We start from the raw sequence: 15,752 nt of genomic DNA on the forward strand, positions 1-15,752 counted from the left end.
ATCAGATCGCAATCTAATTTTAAAGTTTTTTTCACAATTCCAGTTCAATGTAGACTAATCTTGCATTATTTCATTAAGTTCGGTGCTATCCTTCTTCAGTATCATCGAAACTGGTTAACCTAAGCACATTCATTGATGTTTTATGGTGCTACGGATATTTTCTCTCCGTCTATACATTTGCATTCATAATATAGTTCATTGTTTTCTTTTGATTGTCTGCTTAACAAAGGTCTTACTATACACGGGGTTCTTTAACAAGAAGCGGACGACTGTCATAACTTTAGACACATTACGCTTCTAAATGCATTTTTGTACTCGTAGGTACGAAGGTAATACATGTAATTCGCCAGATATGCCCTCGTGGTCCACTTGAATGTAGTCCATATCAATATATTTGCCATTTTCTTGCCAGAATGCTTGATTGTAAAAAGGAATGTTTGCGGATGATTTTAAGTTATGTTATATGCTTCAAATGTTGTGTCGAAGCTGTTTGTAAAAATAAAATGAATGGGGAAATGAATGGGGAAAGTAAGTTTTTCCTGATGTCTAACTACGCAGTATTAGCGTTTTCGTCACGTGTTTCCATGGTTTAATTGCATTAATTGTTTTGGTATTTTCTGATTGCTTAAAGACAGACCTTCAAGACAAGGGTAGTCTCACAAGAAGAGAAAGGCTAGAAATGCTGATAAAACATAATATAATTTGTTATTTTACATGGAAAATAGTAACGGTATTAGTATTTAAAAATATACAGTCATGTATGTCGTTAGCAAGCGAGTACAAATGGTGTCACATAGATGCTTCTACAAATTTCGTAAGCGGTTACGATAATTTGGAGGAATATATTACCTTAACAAAGTTCTTGAGACCTTCAACGTTGGTGGCTTTTCCCGATTGTCAGAAATCGCGGAGCTAATGTGTCACAAACAATGTCTTCGTTAGTGGTACTGTTTAGTTTTTCAGCTGGAACATTTCGTGTTGGGTGGTTCCAATACACCAGCTTTCATAGTTTTGACACCCATTGGATATGATGCCTGCTTTTTAATTTTGTCTTTTGGCAGTTTCTGTGATATGCAGGCTCCATAACCTCATATTTCCTCACTAAATTCTATTTCCGTTATGTCCATTGTTTTCTCTTTTAGAGCATACACATTATTTAAATTGGGGACAATACGCCACTTTTCATGAAATTGCACTCTGTGTTACATTGAAAGTTATATTTATATCGTCATATGAAGACATCTGCGAATGACTCTATACTGTTCTTAGTACCTTACGCATGTGAAAATGTTGAGTTCCGCTCAACCCGGAGCTAGAGGGCGTGGAAGTTAACATGCTTTTCCACTACCGTTAATGAACTTTCTCAGTCAAACCGGGTCTGCAACGTTTTCATTTTTGGTGTGTTTGGCGATCTGTGAATTTTTCCACTTTTTCTAATTATTTAAGTTCCAACATCCTTTTTTGATCTCTTAGCAAAAAGATATAAAAGTTGACCGCTTTCAGTTTTAAAATCCTACGTTAAATAACTACTGCTTTAGTACCACCTCGAAGTAGTTTGATGATTATACACTGTTATCTGCTTCTATATGTTTCCCATACGTTTTGACATATTCTGCGTACGTGTATATTTTTAAATTATACCATAACAGGAGCTCTGAAATAATAGTATGTTATTTTCTTTCAAAATTTATACCCAAACTCCAATGTTTCTTCTTGAAAAAACAATAACATCGTTTTGTCTACCGGTTTATTAAACAAAATCTCTCGATTCTTTTTAACTATTTATTTTAAATTACAACCAAACTTGTATTCAACAGAAAACCAAGAGAGTGATATACGCTTGCTGCTAAAGACAGGTGGCTGCTTTAGACAAATTGAAATTAAAGAAAAGGTTACTTTTGAATGTTCTAACTGACTGGTCATTTAAGACAGGTGACTGTTAAATACAGGGAGCTGTTAAACCATGTTCAATTGTATTTATTTTTATGGTATCCGTACAGATTGTTTTTTGGGTTATCAAGTTTCATTGTGCAAATAGCCCTTCTTACCTGTGTTGTCTAGTAGTCCAAATATATAATACATTTTACTAGTATGAAATATACGGTGGTAAGTGCCATTCCAATGTTATTTTCATTTGTGAGACATAAAATGTAAGCTTGTTATTGCCACGTTGTATGTTTTCATTAAACCAGGTTCCATTTTCAGTTTCACATAGTATCAGAATAAGAAGGATGAATTTTACTTTGACACTAAGTATAGCTCAACTCCGTATGAAATGAAGGATTCACACGTTTTGTCGTAATTTAATAATCCCGCTTTTAGTATGAATTCAATGTTTTCACTTCTCTTTTCTAAAGAACTGTGATTATAACATATGATTGTGTTAACAGTGGAACTGCAAAACCTGATGGCACTAATTAGTTTCCATATGTTTTGTGTTTGATATTTGCTGGTTTAATGAGTGCTTTATTTCAGACGCATTTGTACAGTCTTTTTTAAGGATACGGAGAAGGCAGTTCTTGTCTTATGACTGGCATTGTTGTACACATGAAAAGTTATATGAAGGGTTGCTTTACTTCAGATTAGTCAAGGTCAAACAGACCACTTATGCAAAAGATATTTTATCTAAAGTCTATTATAAAATCTGTGAGAAATCCTTTTTGAAAACAGAAAATAAAAAAGTAATAGTAGTAAATGATAGGAGGGGAATGAACTGTGTATACAACCGGGGCCGAAATAGATCTGCTTGATACTTCCTTGCAACTATGTGTATAAGATCGAAGAAGTTAATGCGTTTACAACTTGGATATTTATAATTGAAAAGCCCTTTTACACTAACTTAAAGAATCGAGTAAGTAACGGTGTCTTACGCCGATTTTCAAAAAGGGGATATTGTAATCTTTTTCTTTTGAGCTTGGTTTACGGTGTTGCTCATGAAGCTCAGGCTGTTCTACCCAGGTTCTGAAATTATGCCTGGAGATAGTTTTTGTTCAATTGTGTTTACTTTGCTGAGCTGTACTAAAACGGCTTTACTTGTAATTGCAAGAGCAGGATGTTATTGTACCGTTGAGGTGAGGCTGTGTTCCCAACAGCAGAAACAAAGCAATCATAGATTGTGAATATCATACTTTGCGTTTCAAGCAATTGAGTTCCAGTAATACTTTGGTTACAGTAGTAATATTTTTAATGTTTTCGACCAAAGAGATGTTGTAATAAGTTGTACTGGTTTTCACATTGAGCATCCAGCCGTTTTCGTTATTTCAACGGTAGAAAAACCTAGCTATTTTGCCAAATTTCTAATTGATGAAAGACAACTTATCAGTTAAGGCTAAAACGAAATGTCGTTGTCGGCAACTTCTCAAGTACACGTTGGCTCGGGGACACTTCGCACAACAGACTGTTGAATTCGGTAATATGCATATATACGTCATACAACAACAACAAAATACCAATACAACGTAACTTCTAGAACGTTTACTGTTATGTTTTTTTTTGGTTTATTATACCACACCGACATAATTTCAGTTCAAATGGCGCTTCTGGAAGACCCCTGGACACCAGAACATTATTTCAGGCACTGGCGGGCACGCTTCTAGATAGTAGACTCTTCTGAGCCTGCATAGAGAGCAAAACAAACTACCTTGAAATCCTTTCCTTCACTTAATTGGTCTTTTTGGTCGTTAGTCGGATACTGGACTATTAAAAGGCAGTTTCCGTTTCGTTTATATTTCATCCCATGTCATACCTTTCTTAAACAAAGCTTTACAAACGAATGTACATTAAAATCAACTTTAAATGATAACATCTGACAATAATTTTTAGTATGCCCTGAAGAAAAGAATATTGAAGACAAGAATTGTTTCACGTAAGTTAATTTGTTCCTTATTTTTTTTTTCTATTCCGTGACTCTTTTCCATTACTTTGTTTTAAAACAAATAATACCTATAACGTTAGACATGCTTGTGGAATATCAAAGATTTATAGAATTCTTACAAACACTGGTGTAAAAATTTTGAGTTAAAATTTTTGTTGGCCAAAAATCAAACAAAAAAAATACTAGAATTATGTCCATAGGACATGAATGCCCTTGTCGACGTAGCCCAGTCGGCATACATTTATTTGGTAGAGTGGGTTCTGTCAATGCCAGATAGACAACTGAAAAGAATAAATATCCTAAATATTTATTATAGATTTAAAGTATAATGTTACCTCAGTAACATGTAACTAAATCACTACAATGACCAGGTATCATGTGTAATGAAGCATTATGATCTTAATAAATACACAATGATAGTACAATGTAAACATAAATTATGTATCCAACGAGGTCAAAGTTCATATATACATGTATCTATTCAGACTAAAAATCTGTTACTCGAGATTTCAGTGCAACTGTATACTTTATATAAAGCTAAATTACGTTTCTATGAATTATTATAATTGATGTACTTTACTTTATCAAATAGGAAAAATGTACTAACCTGAAAAGAGTAAATATCCTAAGTATTTATTATAGGTGCAAAGTATATAATGTTACCTCAGTAACATGTAACTAAATCACTACAATGATCAGGTATCATGTGTAATGAAGCGTTACACATAGTATCCGAGCATTGGAGATTTAGTTACGGGTGACAGGTTAGTAATTGTTAATGATGAATAGGAGACCAAAGAGCAAGGCTTTGAGAAAATAATGGACCGACATATAGGGCAAGTATACGATTTAAACTGTTATTCATGATTTTAGACTATCGGTTTATCACTGGTGATTACACGTTGATATAGAACGCAGTTGATAACAAAATATCAATTAAGTGGGCGTACTGTTAAAATGGCGTCCTATGACACCCCCATATACTGTGCCTTACTATATATAGCAAAAACTACCAAAGGGCCATAACTGCGGTAAAAATATTAAAAAAAAATATTCCTTCCTTTATAGTGATCTGCAAATCAAGCTTGTTAATCTGTGAAAGTTTGAAGCATATCAGGCTAATAGTGTGGGAGGAGTTGGACACACGAGATTTGTCCCGATATTCCATATCATTAAAACTATCAAAGGGTCATAACTGCAGTGAAGTAGACAAGGAAACAAGAGCACTGCCTGCGGGTGCCATTACTCGTCTGCGAGTGCTAGTCAGTATGTAAGCAAAGAGTTATAGTTCCGAATTTCTAAGTACAAAAAGGGTCATAATTTCGACGAAATGCAGGTAAGGGTTATGAATCTTGGCCTACCTAATCTATTAATGATGATCAATAAGTGTGAAAGGTATCAAATCTGTAGGTCTTATAGTTTTTTAGGAAAGGTGGACCTAAACAAAGTTTTTAACCAAGAAACTCAACCTTTCTAAGTATAAAATGGCCATACTTCTAACAAAATGCATACCAGAGTTATGGTCTTTGGCCTAAACAGTCAACTAATAATGACAAATAAGTCTGCAAAGTTTCAAAACTGTAGCTTTTATAGCTTTTGAGAAAAGGCGGACCTAAACAAAAATGAAATTACCGAAACACTCAAATTTTTTCAGTACAAAAAAGGCCAAAAAACAAAGTTACGGTTCTTGGCCTACACAGTCACCTAATGATGATAAAAATGTGTGCAAAGTTTCAATATAGCTTTTATAGTTTTTGAGAAAAGATGGGTCTAAACAAAAAAGACAACAAGAAAGTCTTATTTTCTAAGTACAAAAGGGCCATAATTCTGACAAAATCCATATCAGAGTTATGGTTCTTGGCATGCACATTAAATTAATGATGACAAACAAGTGTGCAAAGCTGTAGCTCTCATGGGTTTTAAAATAGGTGGAACTAAACAAAAAATTTAACAAACACCGACACCGACACCGGCGTCAACGATCAAGTGACGATAATACCTGGTATCCAAACATCAGATGAGCTAAAAATTCTTGCCTGTATGATAATCTGAACATCAAGCTTGCTCATCTGTGAAAGTTCAAGTCAACAGTGTGGGAGGTGTTGGACACACAAGATTTTTCTCTATATTCGATATACTTTTAGTAGCAAAACTACCAAAGGACCATAACTGCGGTAAAAATAGTCACCAAAAAAATCCTTTCCTTTCCCTACACATCAAGTTTGTTCATCTGTGAAAGTTTAAACAAATCAGGCTGATAGTCTGGGAGGAGTTGGACACAAAAGATTTCGGGACGTAGGGCCGGACGGACGGACGTACGGACATACGGACATCAGCAACGCTATATGTCCCACACAGGAATGTGCGCCTATTAAAAAGATAAAAAGAAAACAAAAAAAAATAAGAATACGGCAGAACTTTACAACTTTTTACATCCCCTAAATACGGAATCTTGATGATATCACCAAAGTTTAAAAATCCCTATTACCACGCTATGCATTTTAGAGTAATGTGTTAAGGTTGAATTTACCATCTAGCGTTTAAAAAGAAATCAACAAAATCATATTAATCTTTACAAATGAAGTTCAACATGTAATATATTTCAAAAGTGTATTTTTGAGAGCTGTTTATTGGTGGGATATTCAAATACATGAACAAACGCTTACATTTTTTATTTATGGCCACTAGCTTAAGAATGGTTCACCTTTTTGTTCCGTTCAGAAAGTTTCAAATAGATTTTTTGTTTCATATCATTCCTGTTTGCTTTTTATTATATCCGTAATGAACAGAACAAGCCAAAAATAGTTTTAACATAAGGACAATAAGTGACCTTTATTTCTTTATGTGTATTAAAATATAACTGCAAACAAGTACGTTGGGAAAGAAATAGGATAGGTGCACATTCATACGTGCATTCAATCTACTTGTTTTTGTGCTTTACCAAAGATTACTATCAGATAAACAATCCAGATGTCCTTGGCCTTGCTTTTCCATTATCGTTTAACGGCAAAAAAGGGGCGAAGGACGAATGAATGATATTCTAAGCAAAACCACATGAACAAGTTTATTATTGGACATGAATGAGATCATCATAAACATGTTTATGTATTTGTGTTATAATACTTTACTATGAAAGCCATTTATTTACTTGTAATATGAGCTAAGTTGCGTAAAATTGTCATTTCAATATCATACCAAACAGTACTATGATCATAAATACTAAAGCGCAAACACATTTAAATGTGAAACGAATCGGTGTATGTGTCAAAAGTACATCTTGTTTTAAATTTAATGATCTGAAAATATCTCCATTTAAATTTGCAGAACACCTTTAAGCGAAGCTGTAAGTTAGTCAAATTCAGCATTGAATTAATTCTAGATACTACGTTGTGTCTGGAAAAAAAGTGAGAATACAGACTTTCAAGGCAAACTATTAATAAAGTAAACAGCATTTCAACAATCAACGTGTAATTTTGATACAATTGTCATATCTGTTTAGTGTCTAACAATTGTCTAGGAAAATATCAAGTACGTTTATCACTTTAACTTTTCTTGGCAAAATATTACATTTATTTGGTAAATTCGCAGTAAAATCGATCTTATTCATTTATTACGAAGACATCAAAAATATCGTGGAGAACAATTTTGATTAGATAACATGATCAATTTCACTATGTATGATGTAGGCGATTGAAATAATCATAAGCTTTTACTCACTTTCATTGTTTGTTTAATGAAATATCCCGCCTTCCACTTGAGAATAGATTTTATAACAGTCTTCGACAAAAATTTGAACTAAAAATCTCTTTAAAAAGTATTTATCTCTGAAAACCATTCTTCCGCTTTTCAAAGTCCCAGCTTCATGTCTACCTCTAATAGAATATGCAATGCAGAATAGCAGAATTTTGAAATCGGAAAGCCTGTCAGGTACCAGTGGGAGATACTGTGGTACCAGTGGGAGATACTGTACACAAATCCAGTTCTAAAAACCGGACGAAAAACTTTTGTGTGTCAGATTTTATATATTGTCATTTTGGCAGCCAATAACATTCTGGATTTCGACTTCGTCGAAACAATCTATTTAACCCTTACCATGCTGAACACAATTGATTCTGCCTTTGCGACCAGTGTAGATCATGATCAGCCTCCACATCCGTGTAGTCTGATCATGATCTGCACTGGTCGATTTTCAGTCAGTATATTTTAGGTAAGCACCCCTTTTAACAGTTAATGGCACCGTCCAAATTGAAAGATGGACAAGTTCATTATAGAAATTTAGCAGGGTAAGGGCTAATGAACCATTTATTTGTGTATATCAAAATCTAAAATATTTCTAATTTTGTCCCAGTTAATAGAAACAGCTTCGGATGATTCTTCCATCACGTTTTTCAGAATCTGTACATTGTCCTTTTCCGGATATTTTTGTTTCCACTTATTTAGCATATAGAATATAGATGTAGCCAACCCTTCATTTTGTGTGTCATATTTCACGTGTTGCAATTCATTTGACGTTAATCCAAGGGATATCCCAAGTAACTGCCAGTTGTCTCCTATTGCCTGAGCTATTTTATTCAAGTCTTGCTCTGTTAAACGACGCATTAAACTCACATGCATTTTTGAGAGATTTTGCTCTAGAAACCACTCTTTCATTGCAGTTCTAAATTCGAAGGAATGATTGCTAAAGTCAGGACAACTTACGGTACCGCAATTCTTTAATGGTTCAATGTAACGAACACCTCTGCTTCCTATACCGTTATGTTCTGAATGATTGCATCTGAGGTATTTGTTATACTGATCATCAGATTTACTTTCATAAAATTTTTGAAATTCCTCTGATATTACCATTTCTATATATCTTCGGAAGTAGTCACATGCAGTGCCATCATCCTCTGTTTTACTGCACAAGTATATCCCCGTCAATTCAATAGCTTTGTCCTTCACAACCACCATTCCAGCATGACTTGGATCAATTTCATAAAAGCAAATGTTTTTGAAGACTAGACGTTCGCCTTTATATTCAATCGGAGGCCATTTGCCTAGACATGCCGCAGTCACTTTTTCATATACGGTAGACAAAATGACATCGCTTTTAAACTCTAGTCCAAGGATTATCTTCGAACACTGTTTCCCATCTAGAAAAAGGTTGATCACTTTCTTAGAGTAGACAGATGGTGTTTTTAACATTATTGGTATCAAATATTTACCCAGAGGAAACACCTTGCCGGTTGCTTCGTCCATTTTAAGCATTTCAGCCAATATTCTATGTCTTTCCAAAAATAACAACAGTGTGTCTTTGTGATGTTTGCAGTTTCTAATTTTCGCATTTGACCATATTGACGTGAGGAGCTCCTTTCCTAAAATAGCACTTTTAGTAACTTTTTTTAATTCTGGTTCTAGAGTAAAATTCCATCTACAGAAAAGTTTTGGGGTGGAAATACATCGAAACGCATTAATCAAAAACTGAGGGTTGATGACAACAAAGTCTTTCAAACCAACTTCATCAAAATACACAAGAGTGCCTTTACCATGGTGGTATTTCAGAAAGTCCTTTATTTCATTTTCATCTCGAATTGGAAAGTCATTTGTTTCGTCTAATTCTATAATGTTTTGAAACTTAAGGATGTCCTTATGACTAACTTCAAGAATGGCATTCTCTAATGGAATCCATTTTGCCGGCAATTTCCTCTTTCCGGCACTTTCTTTTCCAATTTTGAATATTGTTTCTCTCAATGCATCAATTTGAATGTCGTCCATATCCATTGCAGCAATCGCAAACCATTTTTCATAAATATGGTTCTTAACAGTTGTATCAGAGAAAAGACATATCACCTCTTCAAATTTTTGGTCGAGATCTCCCGTAAATTCATCCCTATGTGTTCCAACTAATATAATAGTTGGTTTGTGATCCTCATTATTTCCAGCGAATGCTTCGATGGAATTTGCCCAAAACAACAAGCTGTTTTTCATTTTCTCCTTTCTGTCGGGAAAATCGTAATCAATGATTACATCTTCCAGATTCTTTGTCAAGTCAAAAACAAGCAAGTAGATGGCATCCCTCGAATGGAATATTTGATGTGTTGCATAATAAATGAACTGCCCACCAAAGTCCCAAAAAGTTGCTAATAGCTCATCCTCCCTGAGAACGCTGTCGTCTTTGCGTAGATGCTTTAATGTTTTGCGCATGAGGTGTTGCGTTTTAGAAGGAATTTGAGGTATATATCTACTCCTTGTTACATCAGAGCTCTTTTGTGCGGTTTTTCGGTTTGGTGGTGCTAGTGTTTTCTTGTGAACAGCGCCCATACGTAAACTTTCAGTATTTTTTTGAGAAATATTTACAGGTGTTCTGTTGTAGATAATGGCCTCTTCAGTCTCTTCAGTTCTTATAACGTCTGCTAAACGACGGGGGAATTCTTCCTCTATATGTTCAGATGCATATGTTTCCCAATGCCTTCCTTTCATTTTGCATGTTCTGACGCGTACGTCTATGCCATCAGTACAACTGATGTCGTCTAACGGTTCATTTAAGAGTCTTTTTGTCAGCGTTGTTTTTCCTTCTGCATAGAACCCTACTACGTTGATCCTTAGATGCCTATCTTTTTCCTGCCCTTTAAGTAATGCATTTTCAAACGCCTGTCTGAAGCAAGGATCAGATGACTGTAACAAAAATGCACATTTTTACTTCTGCAGTTTGAAATATGTTTATATTTGAGATAGGAATAACATATAGAGGCATAATGCATCAGAAACAGGAAACAGGACCACAGCATTAAAGTTCATTTATAAATTGAGACTTTGAAAAACTCCTAAAATAGCACTTTATAAATATAGGATTTCACCAAAAATTATTTTTGCTATTTTCTAGTCAAATCAATTGTATTTATAACAATACAAACATTATTCTAATTTTCTCATTCTTGATATTCGGTTTATCGAGACAGAAAGTCCAGGCTTCCCGAAATTCATGGTCTACCGAGGCGATATATATTTCTTAAAAGTATCATATCCACCCTAAATCTTAAGTGCATATGATATTCATTTTATTATACCAAACATTAAGATACTTATGCGAAGTTAAACAGTTAATGAGTAAGTATGCTTGCAAATAAGAAATAACGAAAATTAAAAAAAGAACGAATATCATTTTCAGTCAAACGTTAACTGTTAATGTTGTCTTGTAAATTTGATCAATAATTCGATAATTGATTTCAAAGCACATATATTGTCCTACCTCCGAATATAAGCCATCGTCAAATGTTGCAATCTCAAGTGTCTGTCCCAGTTGTTTCCCCAGCTTTTCGAGTATTAACTTTATAGGAGCTACAACCACATCCGTGTCGTTATCCAGTAACCGACATAACACACCAATGCAATGTAGCTGATTGTGTTCGTCCACTTAAAATATAGAGGCGCCGGCATCCTCAGCTTTTGCAAAACTGCCTTGTTCCAATGATTTTACAAGAATATGATTATTGTAACTGACTACCTCAGTCTTACGTAGTTTAGGATAATTGCAAGTTATTACGTAGTTGTCGGGTTTAACACCTTCTTTGTCTTTCATACTTAAAGTCCCGACAGTCAGTCCAGATGCACATCCAAATTTTATTACCCGTTTTATTTGAACATCTTCGGGATTCAAATCTCTAACATCTAGCAATTTGTGTACACCGTCATATTTTGGCTTGTTGAACTTATTGAAACCTGTAAAGAGACATCAAGTAAACAGTGCGCTTTCGAAGTAAGTAATAGAATACGAAATATACAGTGTATCTGCGATATTAACAAAGCCATTGTGTAATTGGTTTAATATATTATAGTGACAATGACATAAATGTACACAATTTGCACAGTTTGAATCACCTTATTATACCATTTAAATCTGTTATATATTTAACGGAACTATTATAGATCATTTAAAAGATCGATAAAAGGAGTGTCAATATGTGTTTTCGAAAACTTTAAGACAATCTGATTTTCTTGTTTGAATCAGTCTTACAGAATTTTCTGGATGCTTTGCAAAACCTCAACCTCTTTATTTAACAACCGTTTAATAATAAAAATAAATGGCAACTTTTTATCCTCCAGTATTCCATCCTTTTGTAAATCGTATCATTTTATATTACAAAACTATTAATATCACAGTGTATGAAAATGAAATACTAACTGGGCAGAAATGGAACATTTTAGTTTATTTACATAAAAATATAAAAAGGACTTCAACCGTGCGACAAAATTACCTTGTAAATGTATATAACTATATTAAATTGAGGTACTTGCTTAAAATATTAACTAACCTGCAGCCACTAGTTGATCTTCTGTTACATCTATGAATCGACAGCGATCTGGTAACTAATTTCTGTCTATTTTTATAAGAGCAGCATCGAGGGTATCGCTATATTCGGAGGCGATCACCTTCCCACAAACATTACCCATCAGCCCTGATGTATCCGAATTAAAAGCAATCTCCGTTCCAATTACCTCATCGTCGTATTTGGTCAAAGGACCAAAAATATGTCTTGTTGTCAGGAAACAGAGTGTCCCCGATTCTTTGATGCGAACGAAAGGACCGACTGTGCCTTTAGAAGGTCTTTTATTTGGACTAATGCAATTCCCTATTATAACTTGACCTCCAGTTTTGTCGATGCCGAATTTCGGACCAATGTTACCACCTGCAAGACATAAACAGTTCTTTTGGTACTTTTGGTTCTGTCTTATAATTTTTTCTTTGTTTTAGTAAGCCAGTGGCTCCTGGGCTGGGTAGAACCAAAGACCTTTCGTAAGCCAGCTGAATGGCTTTCTCAAGTGAAGAGTATCACCAAATGCAAGGTTTTGAATTAACATATGTGAGAGAAGCAAGTGATTTGAAGTATGTGTCTTTAACAACTTAGCCTAGGAGAACTCTATGTATAATAGAGATCTGCTTAAGCCGATTAGATGGGGGTAGGGATGTTGCAAATTTCATCACCTCTTATGAATAGAATTAAACCAAGTCTTTTTTGTTTCACTTAGTTGCGTTTATGCTTTATTGTGTAGTTTTGTCAATTGTTACGGTTCGTCCTTTATAATAACTGGGAACCACACGCCACTTTTCATGGAATTGCACTCTAGTGTATAACTGAAGACTTGATCTACACCGCCGTATGAAGATAACTGCGGATGGCTCTAAATAGTATTTTGATACATATAACATGTGCAGATGTTGAGTTCTGCTCATCCCGGAGTAATAGGACATAGACAGTAGCTTGCATATCCAATACCTTTCATGAACCGGCTAACTCTGATTGAGCCTTTTAATTTTTGTAATATTAGGCGACCAGTAGGTTTCTCTTTTTCTATTTCAAAACGATATTCTTATAGATTATCCTAAACGGTTAAATCAGTACAGTGAGGCAGTTATCAAGTGCACTTTCTTCTCGGGAACAATAACGGAACTACTACACACAAAGTATTATTGCTACTAAGTATCAGTACGGTTTTAACTTCACTTTTATATGGTCTTTTTAGTCAGCGAGTGACTTGAATAATTCAACAAAAAAGGATTCTGGATAAATTCTTCATGTTTTGTCTTTAAATTAAGATTGAACCCAAAGAGTAGACTGTCTACCGCTAAAAGTGTGTGTAGTATGCTTCTCGTTGATTTAGTTGTTTGAAAGTCTTGATTGTTGTCAACGTATTTGTACTTTTGCAGTGACTGAAAAGTTGTATAAGGTTTCAACCTGTATTGAAGGACAAATATTCAATCGGAAATGAATAAATGAGTGCGTCTCGACGTTCCGTGAGTCAGAAAGTTCACAGTTTCATACGAGTTTTTGGTCTTCATTATATAAAATTACAGCCAGGCCGGATGACCCTAGGCGCAAGCGCCTTCTGGGATACACGCCTGGCAAAATTCACTCGAGCCGGATCAATGTACTGTTATAATAGCTCTATGATATTGTTTTGAATTATGGAACGATTGCACAACGAAAAATGTTATTACTTAAAATATTATATGCAAACCTGTCTTTGACGACGACTGAGTTGGGCCGGTGCCACGACAAAGTTTTCCAAGATCAGATGCACCCAGTTTTCTCTTTCTTTTGCCAGGACAAGCAGAGGCATCTTCTCCTAAACTCTTCTCATCAGTCTTCCCACTAGCTTTCTGCATGCTTACCTTTTAAAACTGAAATGAAACAATAAGAAACGGATTCACTGGTCGGATCTAGATAAATCCTAGCTGAAAGTAAGGGCCAGTGTCAGCGAAGATAACATTATAAATATATTACATGCACTATTAAGGAAAAGTGTTAACCTAAGAATTGAAACGAAACCAAGCGTGATGGTTGATGCTATTTATGTCTGTAAAGAAGTATAAATTCCATACTGGTAAAATAAATAGTTAATTTTCCATGTGCGAGAAAGAAAGTTAAAAATAGATACAGGTAATTTTCAGTCATGTAAATAAATCTGTTATTGTTAAAATCAAAACAATGCTATTAAAATATTTGAATTTAACTTGTTTAATTATAATTAAATCGACCAGTACAATGTCAAACTTATTGATTTATTAAACCTTTCATGTCAGTCTCGCATTTAAATATTTGCTTCTTTCGGAAAAGAAGAATAGTGTAGTTTATAGGTTGTTTCTGAAGACTTAAAGGAACGTACTTGAAATGTTAACCTATTTCGTTTGCAGTGTATTATGAAATAAAGTAATAAAACCGCTTACCTGTTTCACATTAAACAGCTTTTTCCTATACTTGTCACACGTTGAAGTGTTTTATGAAAGAAAGTTAAGTAAACTATTTACCAGACACTACACCCGCTTAAGTGTATCGATTTTTCTAACCACGATACGTTACGAGTTGTTACATTTTAAACCCGATATCTTACCACTTATTATTCAAGGGGTTCTCACTGAAACTTTTCTGACTAAACAGCGAACAGTACAGACCATGATCAGCCAGCATGGATGTGCAGGCTGATGGTGGTCTGCACTGGTCGCACAGGCAAAGCAGGCTAAAGATCAATGTCAGGCGAAATCGATAACAAAATATTTTATTTAGGATATATTTGAGAATATGTTGTTAAATGTAACACAACTGAGAAGTTTTTTTCTTTTTTACCATATTTTTTAGCAATTAGTGTTCCTTCATCTGACACACTCGTGTCATATTGAACTTTTGAAAACACCAGCATCAAGTTAAGGCAATATACTGTAGTCTCTGAACAAGATAAAATATTCAAGGATAGCATTTTTTTTCATTGATACATCAGTTTAAAAGTTAGGCACTTTTTCATGTTATATCATCTGCAGAATTTTGGGGTATTCCCCGCCCCGGTATTTTTCAGATGATTTGATATAAAATACATGTATAGACCTGCATTAGAAGATTGATAACACTGCTTTGACAGGAAAAACGTTGATGCTTGTTTATCTTGCTGAATCAAATAAAGGGTTCGTTTCATTTTTAAGCACTGTAGACCTGTTATATTTTCTCTCTGGAACGTCCATATATAAAAGGTAAGATTACAGCACGTGGTTTCCTCTTACCCCTAGACAACGACAATTACTGATCAACTGCAGGGGAATAAGTTATACCTAACTACAATCGTTTCCAACACGAGTTAAATCCCTTGTGCATTTTGGTCCAAACGGGTTTTAGAATAATTAAGTGTATCCTAATTGGAAGTGTATTGATATTTTTTAATGTTTTAATTATTGAAAATTAATTTTTAAAGGAATCAAACTATATGTGTTTTTAAGAAGGGATGCGAATATTTGGCTTCGTCTGCATCCATGAATTTTGTGCGCCATTATTTTTGAAGGAAGATTCGAATAAAACAGTGTGTTTTCTGCTTTGCATTACCTCTGCAACACTACATGGGAAGTAAGCACGCT

At 34.6% G+C, this 15,752-nt stretch overlaps 1 protein-coding gene across 1 annotated transcript; it reads right to left on the minus strand.

Moving 5' to 3' along the window:
• Positions 1 to 4,167: 4,167 nt before the first annotated feature.
• LOC123531324 (uncharacterized) lies at positions 4,168 to 14,701 on the minus strand. Its single transcript, XM_045312171.2, has 5 exons — positions 14,580 to 14,701; positions 13,871 to 14,033; positions 12,166 to 12,540; positions 11,103 to 11,572; positions 4,168 to 10,528 (listed from the first exon to the last, which is right to left on the minus strand). The coding sequence occupies exon 5, from the start codon at positions 10,331 to 10,333 to the stop codon at positions 8,177 to 8,179; it is 2,157 nt and encodes a 718-aa protein (XP_045168106.2). The 5' UTR covers positions 10,334 to 10,528; positions 11,103 to 11,572; positions 12,166 to 12,540; positions 13,871 to 14,033; positions 14,580 to 14,701; the 3' UTR covers positions 4,168 to 8,176.
• Positions 14,702 to 15,752: the final 1,051 nt, after the last annotated feature.

Source organism: Mercenaria mercenaria, chromosome 11, assembly GCF_021730395.1.
Source record: "Mercenaria mercenaria strain notata chromosome 11, MADL_Memer_1, whole genome shotgun sequence".
Taxonomy (NCBI): domain Eukaryota; kingdom Metazoa; phylum Mollusca; class Bivalvia; order Venerida; family Veneridae; genus Mercenaria; species Mercenaria mercenaria.

Excerpts from the sequence above, each read along its gene's own strand:
- LOC123531324 (XM_045312171.2), bottom strand. The coding sequence starts at position 10,333 with ATGAAAGGAAGGCATTGGGAAACATATGCATCTGAACATATAGAGGAA.